The sequence below is a fragment of the Lolium perenne genome, chromosome 3, assembly GCF_019359855.2.
Source record: "Lolium perenne isolate Kyuss_39 chromosome 3, Kyuss_2.0, whole genome shotgun sequence".
Lineage (NCBI taxonomy): Eukaryota > Viridiplantae > Streptophyta > Magnoliopsida > Poales > Poaceae > Lolium > Lolium perenne.
The window spans coordinates 201,987,227-202,002,195 of record NC_067246.2 but is presented as its reverse complement, the minus strand read 5'-3'; the positions used below and the strand labels follow the sequence as shown (position 1 = coordinate 202,002,195).

The following is a 14,969-nucleotide window of genomic DNA, read 5'->3' as shown; positions in this document are numbered from 1 at the left end:
CGGGCTTGATGAGACAGCCGAATATATTGGTAATTCTATATTGTCGGGTACATCACCGATGCTCTTGCTCGGATCAATATGATGAGTCAATGGACCCGAAGATTTGTCCACCTTTTTTTTTTGGGTTCCTCCTTGATGAAAATTTCGTCGAGTTCCTCCTTCAGGAAAATTTCTTCGGGTCCTCTTTGAGGACAATTCTTCGGGACCTCCTTGAGGATAATTTTTTGGGACCTCCTTGAAGATAATTTTTTGGGTCCTCCCTGAGGATAATTCTTCGGGACCTCCTTGAGGATAATTTTTCGGGACCTCCTTGAAGATAATTCTTTGGGACCTGTTCTTTCTTGAAGACAATTTCATCGAGTTCTCCCTGTAGACAATTTCGTCGGGTTCTGTCTTATATACTTTGAATTTTGCTTTCTCCTTCACAAATAAACAAACTTTTTCTATCTTTTCCTTGACTCTCTTTTTCGCATGCGGTGTCAGATGCTCAGGTTCAATGATATGTAAAGTGAATATATGCCGCACAGCCCCCAAGTGTCGGGTGCGACGAAAGTAAACGATAATCAACTTTGTGCAAAATAAAAGAACACTTAGCTTTTTGGACACGACAAAGTCGATGCATGATGAAGTCTTCGAGTGTAGATAAGAAATCTAGCCAAAGTAAAAACCACCAAATAGCAAAAGTGGAGGCCGTGAAATTATTGATGAAGAAATAGCCGAGCCCCCGAGCGTTGCTGAGGTGATGTCATGATTGTTGTGTCGCTGTCGTGACCCGAGGTGAAATCGTTGTCGAGCCCCCGAGCGTTAGGCGTGACATCGAAATAAGTTGATGGAGTCGCGGCGTCATATTTGGTGAAGCTATTTAAGATGAAACCATAGACAATAATATACGAAGATGAATCCCAGATGAAGTATTTGAGTGAATCCATATCGAAGATTACGCCATTAAATATAGAGCATATATTGAAGATAAATCCGTCGATATCATAGAGGATAAATCCATTGGCCCGAAAAATCCAGTAATAATCATAGATGATGAATCCGCTGATATCATAGAAGATGAATCCATTGATCCGAAGAAAATAGTTCTAGTAATAACCATAGAAGATGAATCCATTGTCCCGGAAACGCATCGGGTAATATTGTATAAGAGTGAACCAATAATAACCCGAAGAGAAACAATCCAGCAAGCCGGAGAAGATAAATCCACTGTTCCGAAGAAGATAAATCCACTAAGTCGACACTGAGCCGAAGAAAATAATTCCACTGAGCCGGAGAAGATACATCCAGAGCCGAAGAAAAGAAATTCACCAAGTAACCGAATATATTTGTGGTAACGAAGTAATGACATAGCCCCCAATGTTGAGTGTATTTGCTGTAATATTGTAATGGCACAACCCCCGAGTATTTGTGTATGGCGAAAGTAAATGGTAAGTGAATCTTGGAGGAAGAGGAACACTTAGCTTTTACACCAGATGTGGCGGAGCCGATGTGGAAGCAGGTCGTGTGGCGGACACAATCGATGTAGGCGCGCGTCATCTGGCTGGGAGTAGTCGATGAAGAGAACAAGTGAACACCCGAATATATCGGGTCCGCGATGTTGGGTCCATGGTAAACGAACCGCTCAGTACGACGGGTGTACGACGGCGGGTGCGGTTGGCCGAGTAGAGTAGTCGATGCTTTGTTCCGATCTGCAGTTATATTGTAGCGCGCAAAAAAACTGTGCACAAATAATAGTACGAGCCAAAAATATTTGGCGAAATAAATTTTGCAAGTAAAAAATTAATTGGAAGTATAGTACCTGGTATTTTTGCGTCGGACGTTCGTCACAGATGAACTCGGATGGTATTTTTGTTCTTCAAACTTGATTCACGCAGACTAATCAATCTTTCGGCCATTGACTGCTTTATTTTCTTTCCCGTATTATATAGCAAGTCCGCATCCGACAAAAATTGCAATCTTCTTTCTCTTCTTTTTCTAATAGCCAGGATCGTAATAGGAAAGCGCTGAGGATCCTTCGGAGGTTGCAAACAACTGAACCTCCGGGTCCTCCGATTGACACGTGCCCCTCTTCCTAAATCACACAAAAAAAAATCCGCCTCCAACCGTCCACACGCGGAGTGCCGCTGGTGCCAGAACCCATCCCGTCTATATCTGCTCGATTGCTCAACAATCCAGCGATTTGTAGCATCGCTGGTTGGCGGCGCCGCCGGCAGAACGTCGAACTCCGGCTGGCCGCATCGTCGCCCCGCCGGCAGCAACAGTGTAGCTCGCTTGCAGCAGCCGCTACCGGCATTTGCAACTCCGGTGGCCAGCCTTTGCAGCTCCGGCAGACCATTGCAGCTGCGGCGGTGCTGCCGGCAGCACATCAACTCCGGCTGGCCACACCAGCGCCCGCGCCGACAGCACCGTCGCCTCCGTCGGCTGCATCAGTGTTGCTCGCTTGCAGCCGTCGCTACCGTTGTTTGCAGCTTCGCCGACGCACCATTGCAGCTCTCATGGCAGACCATTGCAGCTCCCGCGACGGACCTTTGCAGCTCACGTGGCGCACCGCCGGTGACAGACGGTAGCATCGCCACCATCTCCTGGAAGCATCTCTATTAAGGGCAGGGAGCACCCCCGCCTTCCCCTGGTAGCACATCCAGATGTCGCTCGCAGCAACCCGGGTGCCGCTCGGAGCATCGCCATTGATGGGCGGTAGCACCGCCGTTGGTGGACGGTAGCACCGCTGGATGCCGCTTGCAGCATCACAGCTGATGGAAGGTAGCACCCCCTTAATAGAGGTGCTTCGCAGCAACGCCGACGACCCTCGCGGCGCCGGCTCCGTCGTGCTGCAGCAGCGTCGCGGAGCTTTCGTCCTCGCATCAAGGCGGCGCAAGCTTGCAGCGACGGGAGAGGCTGAGAGTTGCGAGCTGCAGGGGAGGCGCCAGATGCGATGGTGCGCGGCGACGCGAACTGCAGGGCCGCGGCGGGTTTGGGCACGGGAGCCGGCGAGGGGAAGAGGAGAGGCGATGGTGGCCATCATGGTTGTCTGCGACCTGGGCTAGAGGAGAAAGGAGAAAATAGCGTATCGCTAGATTGAGTGGATGGGGGAGTCCAGGAAGGAGATAAGGTAGGTGGTGGGTCCCGCCTCACATGTGCGGTCAGCGGCGCCGATCGGACGGATCGAAGGGCGCACGAGCCGGAGGCTGCGAGAAACCAAGCCTCCGCCTGATTGAAAGCATTTTCCATCGTAATAGCCGAGCCGCTGTTGTTTCCTTTGCGCTGTAGCAAGCCTAACTGATTCGTTCCGCATACATTGCAACTATTCAATCCTATGAAGGATTCCCAGGGCATGCAGAGCCACCTTTTTTTTTCTATCCTTGGCTTGGAAACTCTCGTGAGCTGTCCTCTTCTTCTTTTGCTTTCTCAAACGGAAGCTATCTAAAGGTATAAACGATGCCCCCATAGGGGGTCTCACAGCTACCTGAGCACGTGGACCGTCGGATTATTTCATCGGCGTATCTGGTCCGTTCATTGTTGCCTCTCCTCCCACTATATAAAGTCTTACAATGACCATGTGCTACCCGCCTCTTGCTGCAAGTGGCCCCACCATCATCCGCGCCCGCCTGTCGGTGACTGCGGGTGAGATTGCTCTTCGTCAGACGGTTAAAATAGGCAGCCCACGGTCCAAACCCTAGCCTAACTCCCCAATCCGCGCATGCCCCCAGTCCAGGCTCTCCTCCAATCCCGCACGCAGGGGCGGCGCGACGGCGTCGACGTGGCGCAGGAGGGCGTCGGCGGTGCTGCAGAGCTCTGGGCCGGCGGCGGAGAGGCGGACCACGGGGCGGCCGAGCGGAGCCACGCTCTCCCCCAATCCCGCACGCAGGGGCGGCGCGACGGTGGGCTTGCCCTCGAAGCGCGCGTCGACGTGGCGCAGGAGGGCGTCGGCGGCGCCGCAGAGCTTCGGTCCGGCGGCGGAGAGGCGGAGCACGGGGCGGCGAGGACACCAATCCGAGGTGAGCAGCTTCAGACTCTTCTGCAGGTCGTCGTCTTCCTAGCCATCCGCGTGCCGGCCATAATACTCTGTCTCTGGTTCGCCAGGTTGGATTCCAAGCTCATGTTCCCCACTGCTCCCTCTCCCCGCCGTCCTGCTCGCATTGCTCCTAGGAGCAGTGAGGGGCAGCTCTGGGCCGGAGGTGGAGCAGAAAAGGGCGGCTATGGGGGTGGCGCTAGGTGGAGAGGAGCAGAAAAGCAGCAGCCCACCTACAGGTCCGTCCCTCTCTCCTCTCTCTATAATCCCCACATCCTATCATCTTTGTTTTGCATGCTTTTCTCTCTCCGATCTCCCACATATCCTCATCTTTGTTTGTGCAGATTTTAGTTTATCTATGCCTACAAGGTGTTTGACAAAAATCCTCTAAGGGAGAGATTAACCAAATCTTATATTGCTCTGTTGTTTACTCAAGAATTTCGTTTTTCCTAAAATTTTGCCCTAAATGAGAGTAACTCGAGTTGTCGGTCTAGCATAGAACAAGGCTATATTTCTCTGATATTTTTGTAAGTGAAACTAATTTTGGATTTTTGTAGGGGTATTAGTTATTTAGAGGTAGAGAACTCGAGTGGACACAAAATAAACTTTATTCGTTCATGACAATAAGAACCTACACTTCCCATAATAAAATTAGTTTCAGTTCAGGCTTGTGCAACTACACTAATTTGTACGTGTTGTCTGAACAAAGTGACATGTTATTAAGGTTTTTGTCTCTTGATTAGTTAGGATGGAAGCCTATACGGCAGCTGGTTCGGGGCCGCTTCCTCCAGCCCTATCATTCTTCATCGTGCACGGCGGCAAGAGGAGTGAAGCGACGGAGGCAGACCAAGCTACTTCTTTGCGGCACTGGGCAGGAGAAGCACAGACCATGCTGCGCCACGCCGTCGAGCTCGTTGCTGCGAAATGTTGTGGCCGGGCTGAACAGTTGGCCGATAGTGGGAGCAGCATCGCCAGTGGCTCGAACTGCCGTCACGCGCTGTCTCGTCGCTGGGAGGAGCGCGACAGTACTCAACAGGAGGTAAACAAATGATGTTTGTGTAGTTGCAGCGCGTCATCTCTCAGTTTTTCTCTTCATTGTCTCAATCTTTCTATCTTCTCAGGACGAAGAAGGAGAAGGAGGAGCGTGGATTGGACATGCAGCTGCAGCGTTGGTGGCCTTTGATCTGTCCCTGCCCGAAGACGCCGCCACGCTGCCACTACTTCTGAACTGCCAGCTTATGTAATTCCCCTCTTATTTTGTACATTGCTGTCTCTTTAATATATTAGTAGTAGATAAATCACCTATTGTTTTCCTGAAGGAAACAACCAACGGGCGCCAACTGGACTTTATTTTCAAAGCCAACACCAAATATCAACTCAGCGAAATCTGCAGGGAGTTTTAGTTATTTGGAGGTAGAGAACGAGTGGATACAAAATAAACTTTATTCGCGCCTGACAATAATAACCTACACTTCCCATAATAAAATTGGTTTCAGTTCAGGCTTGTGCAGCTACAGTAATCTGTATGTGTTGTCTGAACAAAGTGACATGTTATTAAGGTTTTTGTCTCTTGATTAGTTAGGATAGAAGCCTATAAGTTCAGTTCTTAATCTTGCGGATGTTCATACTATTAAGATTGCAGATGTAGTCTATTAAGCTTGGAAAAGCCTTTTCAAGTTGTACACACGGATGTTTTGATCAAGAAACAGTAGAGCTCACGAGAATGAGGTTCCTTTGGTGTTACTGCTTTTCAATTAAGTGTACTTCTCCTCCCACCCTTTGTGTTGAATCTTTGTTTTTATCTGTTCTTTGGACTTCAGGTATGCATATCCCAGGTAGAAAGAAAAGGAAATACACCCTGACCTATCGGTTTGTTATTTCTCTCTTTAATTTTGGTTCAAGTGTATTCTGGAAGAAGATCAAGTTCTGCAGAGTATAGCAGGCCCTAATCTTAATGTTTTACATGGAATGCTTATAACTTTTTCAGGTCTGGACTGCAGTGCAAGTCAGGATTTTTCTTTCTTCAAAGAAAAATACTCTTGCAGTCCTCCCGTGTTCCTTGGGTTTCTTCAACTTATTATTATTGGGCATTGTGTGCAAAACCTAATCGAGAGTTTCCGTGGTACCTTCATGGTGTGGAGTCCCTGATCAAGACCAGGGCGTTGAGGAGTTCTGTGCTAGGACCAACAGGGCCAGAGACTTGCAGTCCTGCAGCTTGCTACCACATCCCCCATCAGTACATAGGTACACCTTTCTTTGCACACGCTAATTCCTTGGCGAGGTTGTCGGTTGGGTTTTTTTAGTTCACGTGGTTGTGTTATACGGCTGGAAGTGGCGTATTGTATTTGGTATCTTGTGTAACGAGAAAGGCTTGCTATATTGTACCTGCTCCTTTCTTGCTTATAATTATTTATATTACATTTATTTCTGGGAACTTGTGTAATGAGAAAGGCTTGCTTTTTGAAGTAGTCTCTAAATGTAAGTTGTAGAATATGTCCCAGGCTTTTCATCGAGCATCTAATTGTGAAATTTAGTTGGATGGTTGGTCTCTTCTGTCAATTCATTTTACAGTCCAGAACTGAATTTTTGTTGCACACAGTTATAGTAATTTCTATGTATGGTCACATCACATGATTGGTTTTAATGTGTTTGCAGAGGACTCAAACAATAAGGAGGTAGAGTATCAGAGAACAAGCAACTGCCATGTCATAGTAGTGTTGATCTGAAGGTATATCCTAGCCATGAAGTATTTATTTTTTTCTATTTTCCTTTGGTGATTTCTTCTTGGCACTTCAAAGCTGGTACCACAATTATGACGATTCATCACATAGCAAGTTTACAAAGTTTGTGGGCATCTAGCTCAATCATTTTGTATGGTAGCAGATACATCCTACATGAACAAATGAGCAATCCATCTTAGCCCTCATGATTTCAGCTTTCAGTTATTGCTGCATCTTGTGATTGTCACTCTGTCAGATGATGCGTGTGTCTAGGTTCTAAAATACACACGTTGAAATTATATGTTATGTCCCGTGAGGCTTGGATACTTAGTTGTCGTGTCCAAGCACTTATTTTGTTGTTTCTGAGCATCTTACCAAGATCAACGCTAGAATTTTGGATTCTGCTTTGTTCATGGTCATATGATTTTGAAGCGGTAAAACGGTTAGCTCTTTTATTTGGGAAGTTGATCGATGACATCTCAGTTAGCTAATTTCAGAAGCTAACACGAACTTTTAATCAAAGGGGCTTATTGCTTCAGTATTTCTTTCCGAGAGATTGTCCATGTTACCTAATTTTTTTTGTGAGTGTTGTGATCAGCAGATACATCATAGGTCCTATTACAACTTACAAGAACTTTATCCGCTTTTAAGCATGAAATCACATGTGATTTTCCACTTTTGACTATGCGACATGATATCTTATTTCTTATTTTTGTATGCAGCAAAGTATTTATTTACGTAAGCTATAGCTTCTGATGTCGAGTAACTTGGTCCAAGTTAAGGTAAGAAATTTGTCTCATGTCTCCTCCTATACGCATCAAGCAAATTTCTTGAGTATTTGCGGCTGCATATATCTCAAAATTTTCCTTTCTGATAGTGTAGATTTTTCCTGCAGTTCACATTTCTCATCAATCCGTATTGGCTTAAGCTGGACATTCATTTCAGTCAAGTACATTTCAGGTGAGACAGTGAGGGAATGCGGTGATTTTTTTGGCATGCAAACCGTCATGGTATTTCAGCTTATATGCATGTGTAATGCTTACATTATGATCGCTGGTTTGTCGGTTAATTCGCGCACATCTGATTATATGCCTCTTAGTATTAGCGTAATCTTCCCATCCATCTTTCCTGCTTGTATCCACTACGATGTACAGTTCAGTTTAGTACATCTATTGTGTTCACAATGCTTTGCTATTTAATGTTCAGTGCTATAAAAATTGTTATAACGCTACAATTATCTATGAAAAGTTACTATAATGTTCCAGGTTTCTATCTTCAAATAATTGACATGAGTTTGAGAGATTCAGTATAGTTGGATTAAGCTATGTTTTGTTCTTTAACATCCGATTGAAGAATTGTCTGAACACAGAATTAGAAAAGTATTGATGTGATTGTGTTTGAGTTGTTGTGCACTACTTCCTGAGAATTAGCTATGGTATATTCTTTGTTCGTTATTAAGCATGCACAGAGTTAACACAAAAATATAAATTATGAGGCATAACAATCGAACCACTGGGCTTATAATTAAAAGTTTGAGTGTTGTAGACGATCTCCATAGATAAACACTTCTATTTATCCGGTAAATTGAACCAGATAATTATGCATGCTCCACACTTGGGTTGCTGCTTTGGACAAACACTATTTTCATAAAAATATATTTTTGTAACATTATAGTGGCTTATTGGTGATTGATAGTGATGTGTATTTTCATGCTCACAGATAATTATCATTTTTATGTCTGCTTTTGGAGAACGTATAGAGAGCATGTAAACAAAATTGGAGAACAAAAAGATACAATATGTAAAGGGAGTCTTTGTGTATTATATTTTCCTACATTTTTTACATTCGCTTATTTGTTCATTACTTACCACTGATTTGTATAAAATTTTAACATAGTGTTTCACAAAATGTTTGAGTGCGAAGGCGAGAACACCTTAATTGTTCTCCAAGCTTCCATGCTTTTTACATAGATTGAGAATTCATGTGATTTGATATAGATGTGGTTTTTTGCATAGGATGCCAAAAAAAGTTAGGGATCCATCCATGCACAGAACACTATTCCAGGACTGGCCTGATGTGAACCTGAATGGAACCTCTTTAAGTATTTAGCCATTGTTATTTCGGAACCATCTATAAGTACATCTTTCAATATATTTTCCTATTTTTGCTCCATGTATGTATCTGATGCGTATGTTCATGATATCAAATTTGTGACTGGAGTATTTGCTACCGAATTTGTCCCTATAATTAAAATATCAGGACTAATAAATTTTGGCGGTGTGTATTTGCTTACAAATGTGTTGGTCACTCGCTTTCTAATATGTTAGAGCATAAGGTGCGGACTAAAAAGAAAATAGTGAAAAATTGTTATTGGTGGTAACATAGAAATATATCAACGCCTCGAATTTTCTCTCTCCAATCTCCCACATATCGTCATCTTTGTTTGTGCAGATTTTAGTTTATCTATGCCTACAAGGTGTTTGACAAAAATCCTGTAAGGGAGAGATTAACCAAATCTTATATTGCTCTGTTGTTTACTCATGAATTTCGTTTTTCCTGAAATTTTGCCCTAAACGAGAGTAACTCGAGTTGTCGGTCTAGCATAGAACAAGGCTATATTTCTTTGATATTTCTGTAAGTGAAAATAATTTTGGATTTGTATCTTATTGAGTAATGACTAGAAAGTCATTTCTTTGATTACATTGTTATTTTGCAGGGCATAACCAAATCATCAGTTCTGGCTTCTTCCTAATGCAACCTGAACAACTTGGATTCCGTCAATGTGTCAGCCTGAGGTTTAAGGGTTAAATTTTAACTTTTTGTCTGAAGTTACGTCAGACCAACATCATTCACAGCTATCTAAGGTTCATAGTTGATAATAATGTCCTACAGAATCTGGATAAAGAATAGCTGGAAGTAATACACGTGTAATTAAATATAAGTGCCTATATTGTCTGGGGGTGAAGAATCTGGATAAAGAATAGCTACATTGCTGCTCTTTAGTTTTTAGTTTCCCATCTGCATGTAAATGATACTAATTAGTGTTTACAAAGTTTCTTAATTCTTGCAATAAGATTGCCAGATGAGGTGATAGATTTGGACAACGATAATGGTTGTTATTTGTTGCCTAACCTTAGATTGCATTTTACGTAAGGTTGCTGTTATTTCAGCTCATGAATACGTGTTATATGGATTTATAATATATCACAGTATCATCAAGAGAAAAAGACTTGATGGTATGTATATGCACTTCTTATGCTCACATTCAGTTCATAGCCATTGTTTTCTTCATTATCTTTCCCATGTATTCATTTTCCAGCATATTTTTTTTTTTGGATTTGAGAGCAAGTTTACCACCTGAAACTAACTTTAAGCTATAGGTTTCCTTATTATATTTCCTATTTATTCCAGATGCATAGGGAGTTGATATCTTAAATTGAATTTCTATCATGGGAATCAGAAAATAGCTTTCAGACTTCACATAAGGAGACTAACTATTGCTATATATGTTGGTTCTTTTTTCTCTTATAGTACAGAAATATAATAATATCAACTACAGAATTTACTAAGTTTCAAAAAAACTACAGAAGTTACTCCATTACCCATGCAGATTTCATAGCTGCACCTAAACTATGCTTGTGAAAACCATAACTAATTCATATATAATCAGAAAAATGCAAAGAAGATAACAAAATGTTCAGAAAAAGAAACTATATCTGTTTATATCAAAATCATGCATGTTTGAATATTTGTAAAACTGTTTTAGACAAGATATGTTTTGACTAGAAAAGCCTGTGCTCGATTATCTCGAGCACATGCTTCTTGGGTAAAGAGGAATCAGGCGATTTGAATGAAGTTTTTTTTGTAATGTATCAATAAGATAAAGTCCTGCAACGAGAACAGTTCAAACACTTTCAGCTTTGCTGTTTTCTATTTTCTACTCTGCTTTTCATCAACATGGTTTTATATTGTTTTTGTTCTGATTACTCTATGTGCATCATTCATTGGTTTTATCTTTGTCTCTCCACTGATTACTCTATTTTCAAGTGTAAATTCAAGAACATTAACTTCAGAAATTATATGCATCATTCATTGGTTCAGGTACAATGTGGAGATCACATCTTTTGCCTTCTTCTAGCTGATGCTAACTGACCTTATTCAGGTTCTATTATCTTTCACACTATGTATACTTCCGAAATCGTCGCCCGTACTATGTTGGTGCTTGAATTGAACTTGCTATTCTGTGCAACACTAAGATTTTTTGAGTACTACTAGAAAAACAAATATTTATTTCATCCTAAGATACTACTAAAATAATATCAGGGTGGCCATAATTTTCTGTGTAAAGGTATGTTTGTTAGTGCATAGGTAGGTCTTGGTGTGCAGTACATTGTTGTTAGGAAAAGTGACTTATGCAACTTCTTGATACAAACACTCTTTTATTGGCAAGTGTGATGTGTTGCTTATTCTGAAAAGGCAATGAATTTCAGCTAATGTTTGTGCGTGAGTGTTCTGTTGTCACAATAGCTCGAGGTCTTGGTTAAGTTGTAATGCTTTCCTTTGCATAATTATTATTTGTTCTTCATAGGGTGTTAATTATTCTGAAAACACGGTGAAATCTTAGTTAATGTTTCTACATACGAATGAGTTATATAGTCTCAATAGGTAGATGCATTAGTTAACTTGTAATTGTTACCTTAGATGAGTAAGTATTTGTAGTTCCTTGGGTACTGTACGCCTGATCCATTTTCTTTATCTGAAAGTTAGTAAAATGCTCAGTGTGCTTTTCTTTGGTTGTTGCTACTTGATGATGCATACTGGTATCCGTTATAATTTCTGGCTGATTGTTCTTTGGAACTGATTTTGCAGTATCCATGGTTAATTCATCTCTGACTGTTTGTTCTTTTTAATTAATTGTTGCAGTATCTACGGCTATTTATATTAATTATTATTTGTATTTGATGATTTTACTGATGCCAACACTTTGTTGAAGCCTGTGACTCTCAAACCCCCGGCAGTGTCCTTCAACCTATCTACGCAGCAACAGTAAGTGTTGTCCTATTTTTCCTATCATTCTACTACCACACATGCTCCTCTTATTTGAAATAGGTGAATGACTGGATTGCTGGTTGTTTTTTATACGATGTTTGCAGGCACGACGATGTGCTTGCTATCGGAACAACGCAGCCACTACCTGATGATGACGACGCTCTGATCAAGTAGAGAGAGGATCATGAGTTGATTGTGCTTTGTACAAGAGTTTGCTACTTTTAGGTGAAAGGCTTGATATTCTGGCCGTAATGTTTTCCTTGGATCAAGAACTATTGTGTGACATTGATCTACATCTTTGCCATGGATTTCTTGGCCACATTGATACGTTACTTACTGGTTCATTAATATTATTATCCATCTCAGCTTACTATGGATCATATATATCTATCTTCGCATGGTTGTCTTGTGATCATGAGTGCTCTAGGCTATCATAGAATTTCGACTATCAGATTTGGTCCGCTAAGGTACCGAGCCAATAACATATTATCATTTTCTCACCTGTTTTTCATCGTTGTTGTACAAACTATGAATTGAAGTGAACTTCACGGGCACCGATCAGTTTTGCATTTGTTCAACATGACTTGACAAAAGATATACTTGCAGATATGGAACAAACCCTGTCGAAGATGTGCCTGATGCCGATGGCAAGAAAAACATCAGTTGATTCCCCGTTAGGTGAGTACGAACCGAGGTTTATGTTAAAATGATGCCAACTCTATATTGCTTACCGTCAACTTGGACCTAACGTTAATTGTTACGTGAATTACTTTTCAGGAAAGTTGTCTAATAGGTGTCCGGCATCTGGAACGGTTTCACACGTTAATTTTTCTCATTTTTATATGCCTTTCATCAGGCTGAAATTGCCGCTTCTGAAGACGTAGAAGCAACGGATCGGGATACTTTATAGGTAATGTAAGGAGACAATTTTGGATAGGCTTAAGCATAATCTGCAAATTCCCTTAATTATCCCAAAGGTTTTGGATGCTAGCTTTTTAGAACTAGAATTACCTCTCAGGGTCTATCTATAGATCATTTAGACTTTGTTCTCTTGATGCGTTTGAAAATAAACCAGTACAAAACGTATTACCATTTTTCGATCTTCTATCGTCGTTTTACAAAATGTAAATCGGCCCAAATTTTATGGGATCGTGCGCCAAGGCGCACATTGAAATCTATTCACATCCCTATTAAAAAATGCTAGCTGCCCTTCTGGTAGCCAGGTTCAATTAGAATTTCAGTTTAGATTTCATGATTCCGCACTAATCTGTTCAGAAATAACTATTGTCTTGGCGAATATTATTAGCCATTTTCTAATCAACATTAGTTCGTTATGTTCCCATATCAAAGTTGTCAAGTAATACTTGGCAATTGCTTCTTGTGGACGCTCTTCAATTTTTAACCTTTTCAGCTGATCTTGTGCTCCTTGTTCAGTTGTTTATTTTGCTATTTGTGAAAAAATTATTTTGTATATGGAAATGCTTTAGCAGAATACTTGTATCTCCATAGTCACACCCCTTACCGGCACCGTCCTATTCTTTGGTGATTTTGTTGCGAAGTACTTAAGTTATTATAATGATATGCTGGTCAAGTCCTTGACTTGTTCTTTTTAAATATATTACTCCATAATCCTCTGTAACTTCATCTCGATCATATGATTTATGTGTTGCACAAAACTTTGAGAAAATATTTTATGTATCAAAGCTGATGCATCTCTACTGGCTGAAAGTTGCCCTGCCCTGATATGACATGTTTTACTATTTAACTAACACATGAATGTATTGTTATGTAGCATTGATGAAACGATGTTTTTGGTCCGCTTCAGTTGTTCCAGTTTCATAGTGAATGAAGTCCCTGAGCATATGGACATTCATGGAATAAGTAGGATGTGCTAACAGGGTATTTTTTTTCTCACTGAAAGTGTCTTGTGGTGGCTGGGTGTCTAGAGACTAGAGACACATTTCTTGCATGGTCGACTAAGATGGAGTGGCATGACACGGTGGGCATTAATCAATTTATTTGGATATTGCCTATAGGATTGTTGTTTTCTATTGAGATCTATTGACAGTGTAATCTTAATCTGGTATTTTAGTAATGACACAAAACATATCTTGTTGCAACTGCAACCCAGTTGTCCTAGCATGGATACCTATAGAGTAACTATTTTTATTCATGTTGCTTTTATTTACTCTATATATAGAATACCTATAGATCCTTGAAATTTCAGCATCTATTTGACTATCTTCCAAGCTGTTGTTTGTCAACATCTACGCGACTATTTCCAATCTGTTGTCAGTTATTTTTCTGTTCCATCTATTGAACTCCTCATTGATTTATTTGCAGTTCCTTTCACTCTCAATAATTTACACTGGGTTTTCATTATCAATATAAAAATTTAAATCGGTGCGGACTCTACGGGGTCGTGCGCCAAGGCGCACATCTAAATCTAGTGCACTTAGTACTTGATTGTATTGGATTGATTCTTCTGCTCTGAAGTCTTTACGTACATGCCAGCACGCGGATGCAAGCCATCTTTGCCGATAAACAAATCACGCGAAGGCTGCCCAAAACTGAATCGACTTGGGTTGTTGCTTTCGTCCTTCCGGTGTGAATTTAGATAAGCAGGAGATTCGGATTTTCCGATCTCTCGATGAAGCTGCTGATGGCGCTACTGAGGAACTCGAAATTCTGAAGATTATTTATGATGACGGATTCCGCCCGGATAACGAAATCCAGCTGTCGCAATCCCCACAGATGGCGCCAATTGACGAGAGATCACCTCGCCAATGCCTACGTATTGTAGACTAGGGTTTCGGGAGAGAGCGACGATGGAGATTCCGGGAGCGAGATTAGGCACACGACGTACCCAGCTTCAGGTCCCCTCGGTGGAGGATCCCTACGTGCTGCTAGCAATCCAGTATATGATCATAGATGTGCTTACAGGGTGCCGCCATAGCGGAGCTATGGTGTCTATCTCTTGTCTATCTGTTGGCCTCTTTCTATCGGGTGCCCTGGCTAGCTTTATATATGCAACCAGCCTAGGGTTTTACAAGAGTCCTAGTCGACTACTTCTTCGGGTTGCCTTGTTGGGCCTTCTCCGTATTGGGCCGAGCCGATCCAGGTATACCAATAATGGGTACCCGAAGGGTATACCCATGTCACGGGGCCCGAGCCCGAGCCCGCACGAG

The 14,969-nt window shown here is 41.9% G+C and overlaps 1 protein-coding gene across 19 annotated transcripts; it reads left to right on the top strand.

Moving 5' to 3' along the window:
• The first annotated feature begins 3,686 nt into the window (after positions 1–3,686).
• Positions 3,687–14,022, top strand: LOC127343113 (uncharacterized). Of its 19 annotated transcripts, none has more exons than XM_051369207.2 (14): positions 3,687–3,998; positions 4,084–4,251; positions 4,756–5,051; positions 5,134–5,252; positions 6,000–6,256; positions 6,668–6,687; positions 7,455–7,514; positions 7,628–7,692; positions 9,449–11,778; positions 11,886–12,006; positions 12,148–12,248; positions 12,388–12,459; positions 12,559–12,691; positions 13,574–14,022. In XM_051369207.2, the coding sequence occupies exons 1-7, from the start codon at positions 3,701–3,703 to the stop codon at positions 7,479–7,481; spliced, it is 1,185 nt and encodes a 394-aa protein (XP_051225167.1). In that variant the 5' UTR covers positions 3,687–3,700; the 3' UTR covers positions 7,482–7,514; positions 7,628–7,692; positions 9,449–11,778; positions 11,886–12,006; positions 12,148–12,248; positions 12,388–12,459; positions 12,559–12,691; positions 13,574–14,022. The 19 variants fall into 19 exon arrangements, with proteins under 19 accessions (XP_051225167.1, XP_051225165.1, XP_051225164.1 ...); XM_051369205.2 differs by having other exon boundaries at positions 6,668–6,740; XM_051369204.2 differs by lacking the exons at positions 6,668–6,687; positions 7,455–7,514; positions 7,628–7,692 and having other exon boundaries at positions 9,449–9,968; positions 10,834–10,894; positions 11,726–11,778.
• Positions 14,023–14,969: the final 947 nt, after the last annotated feature.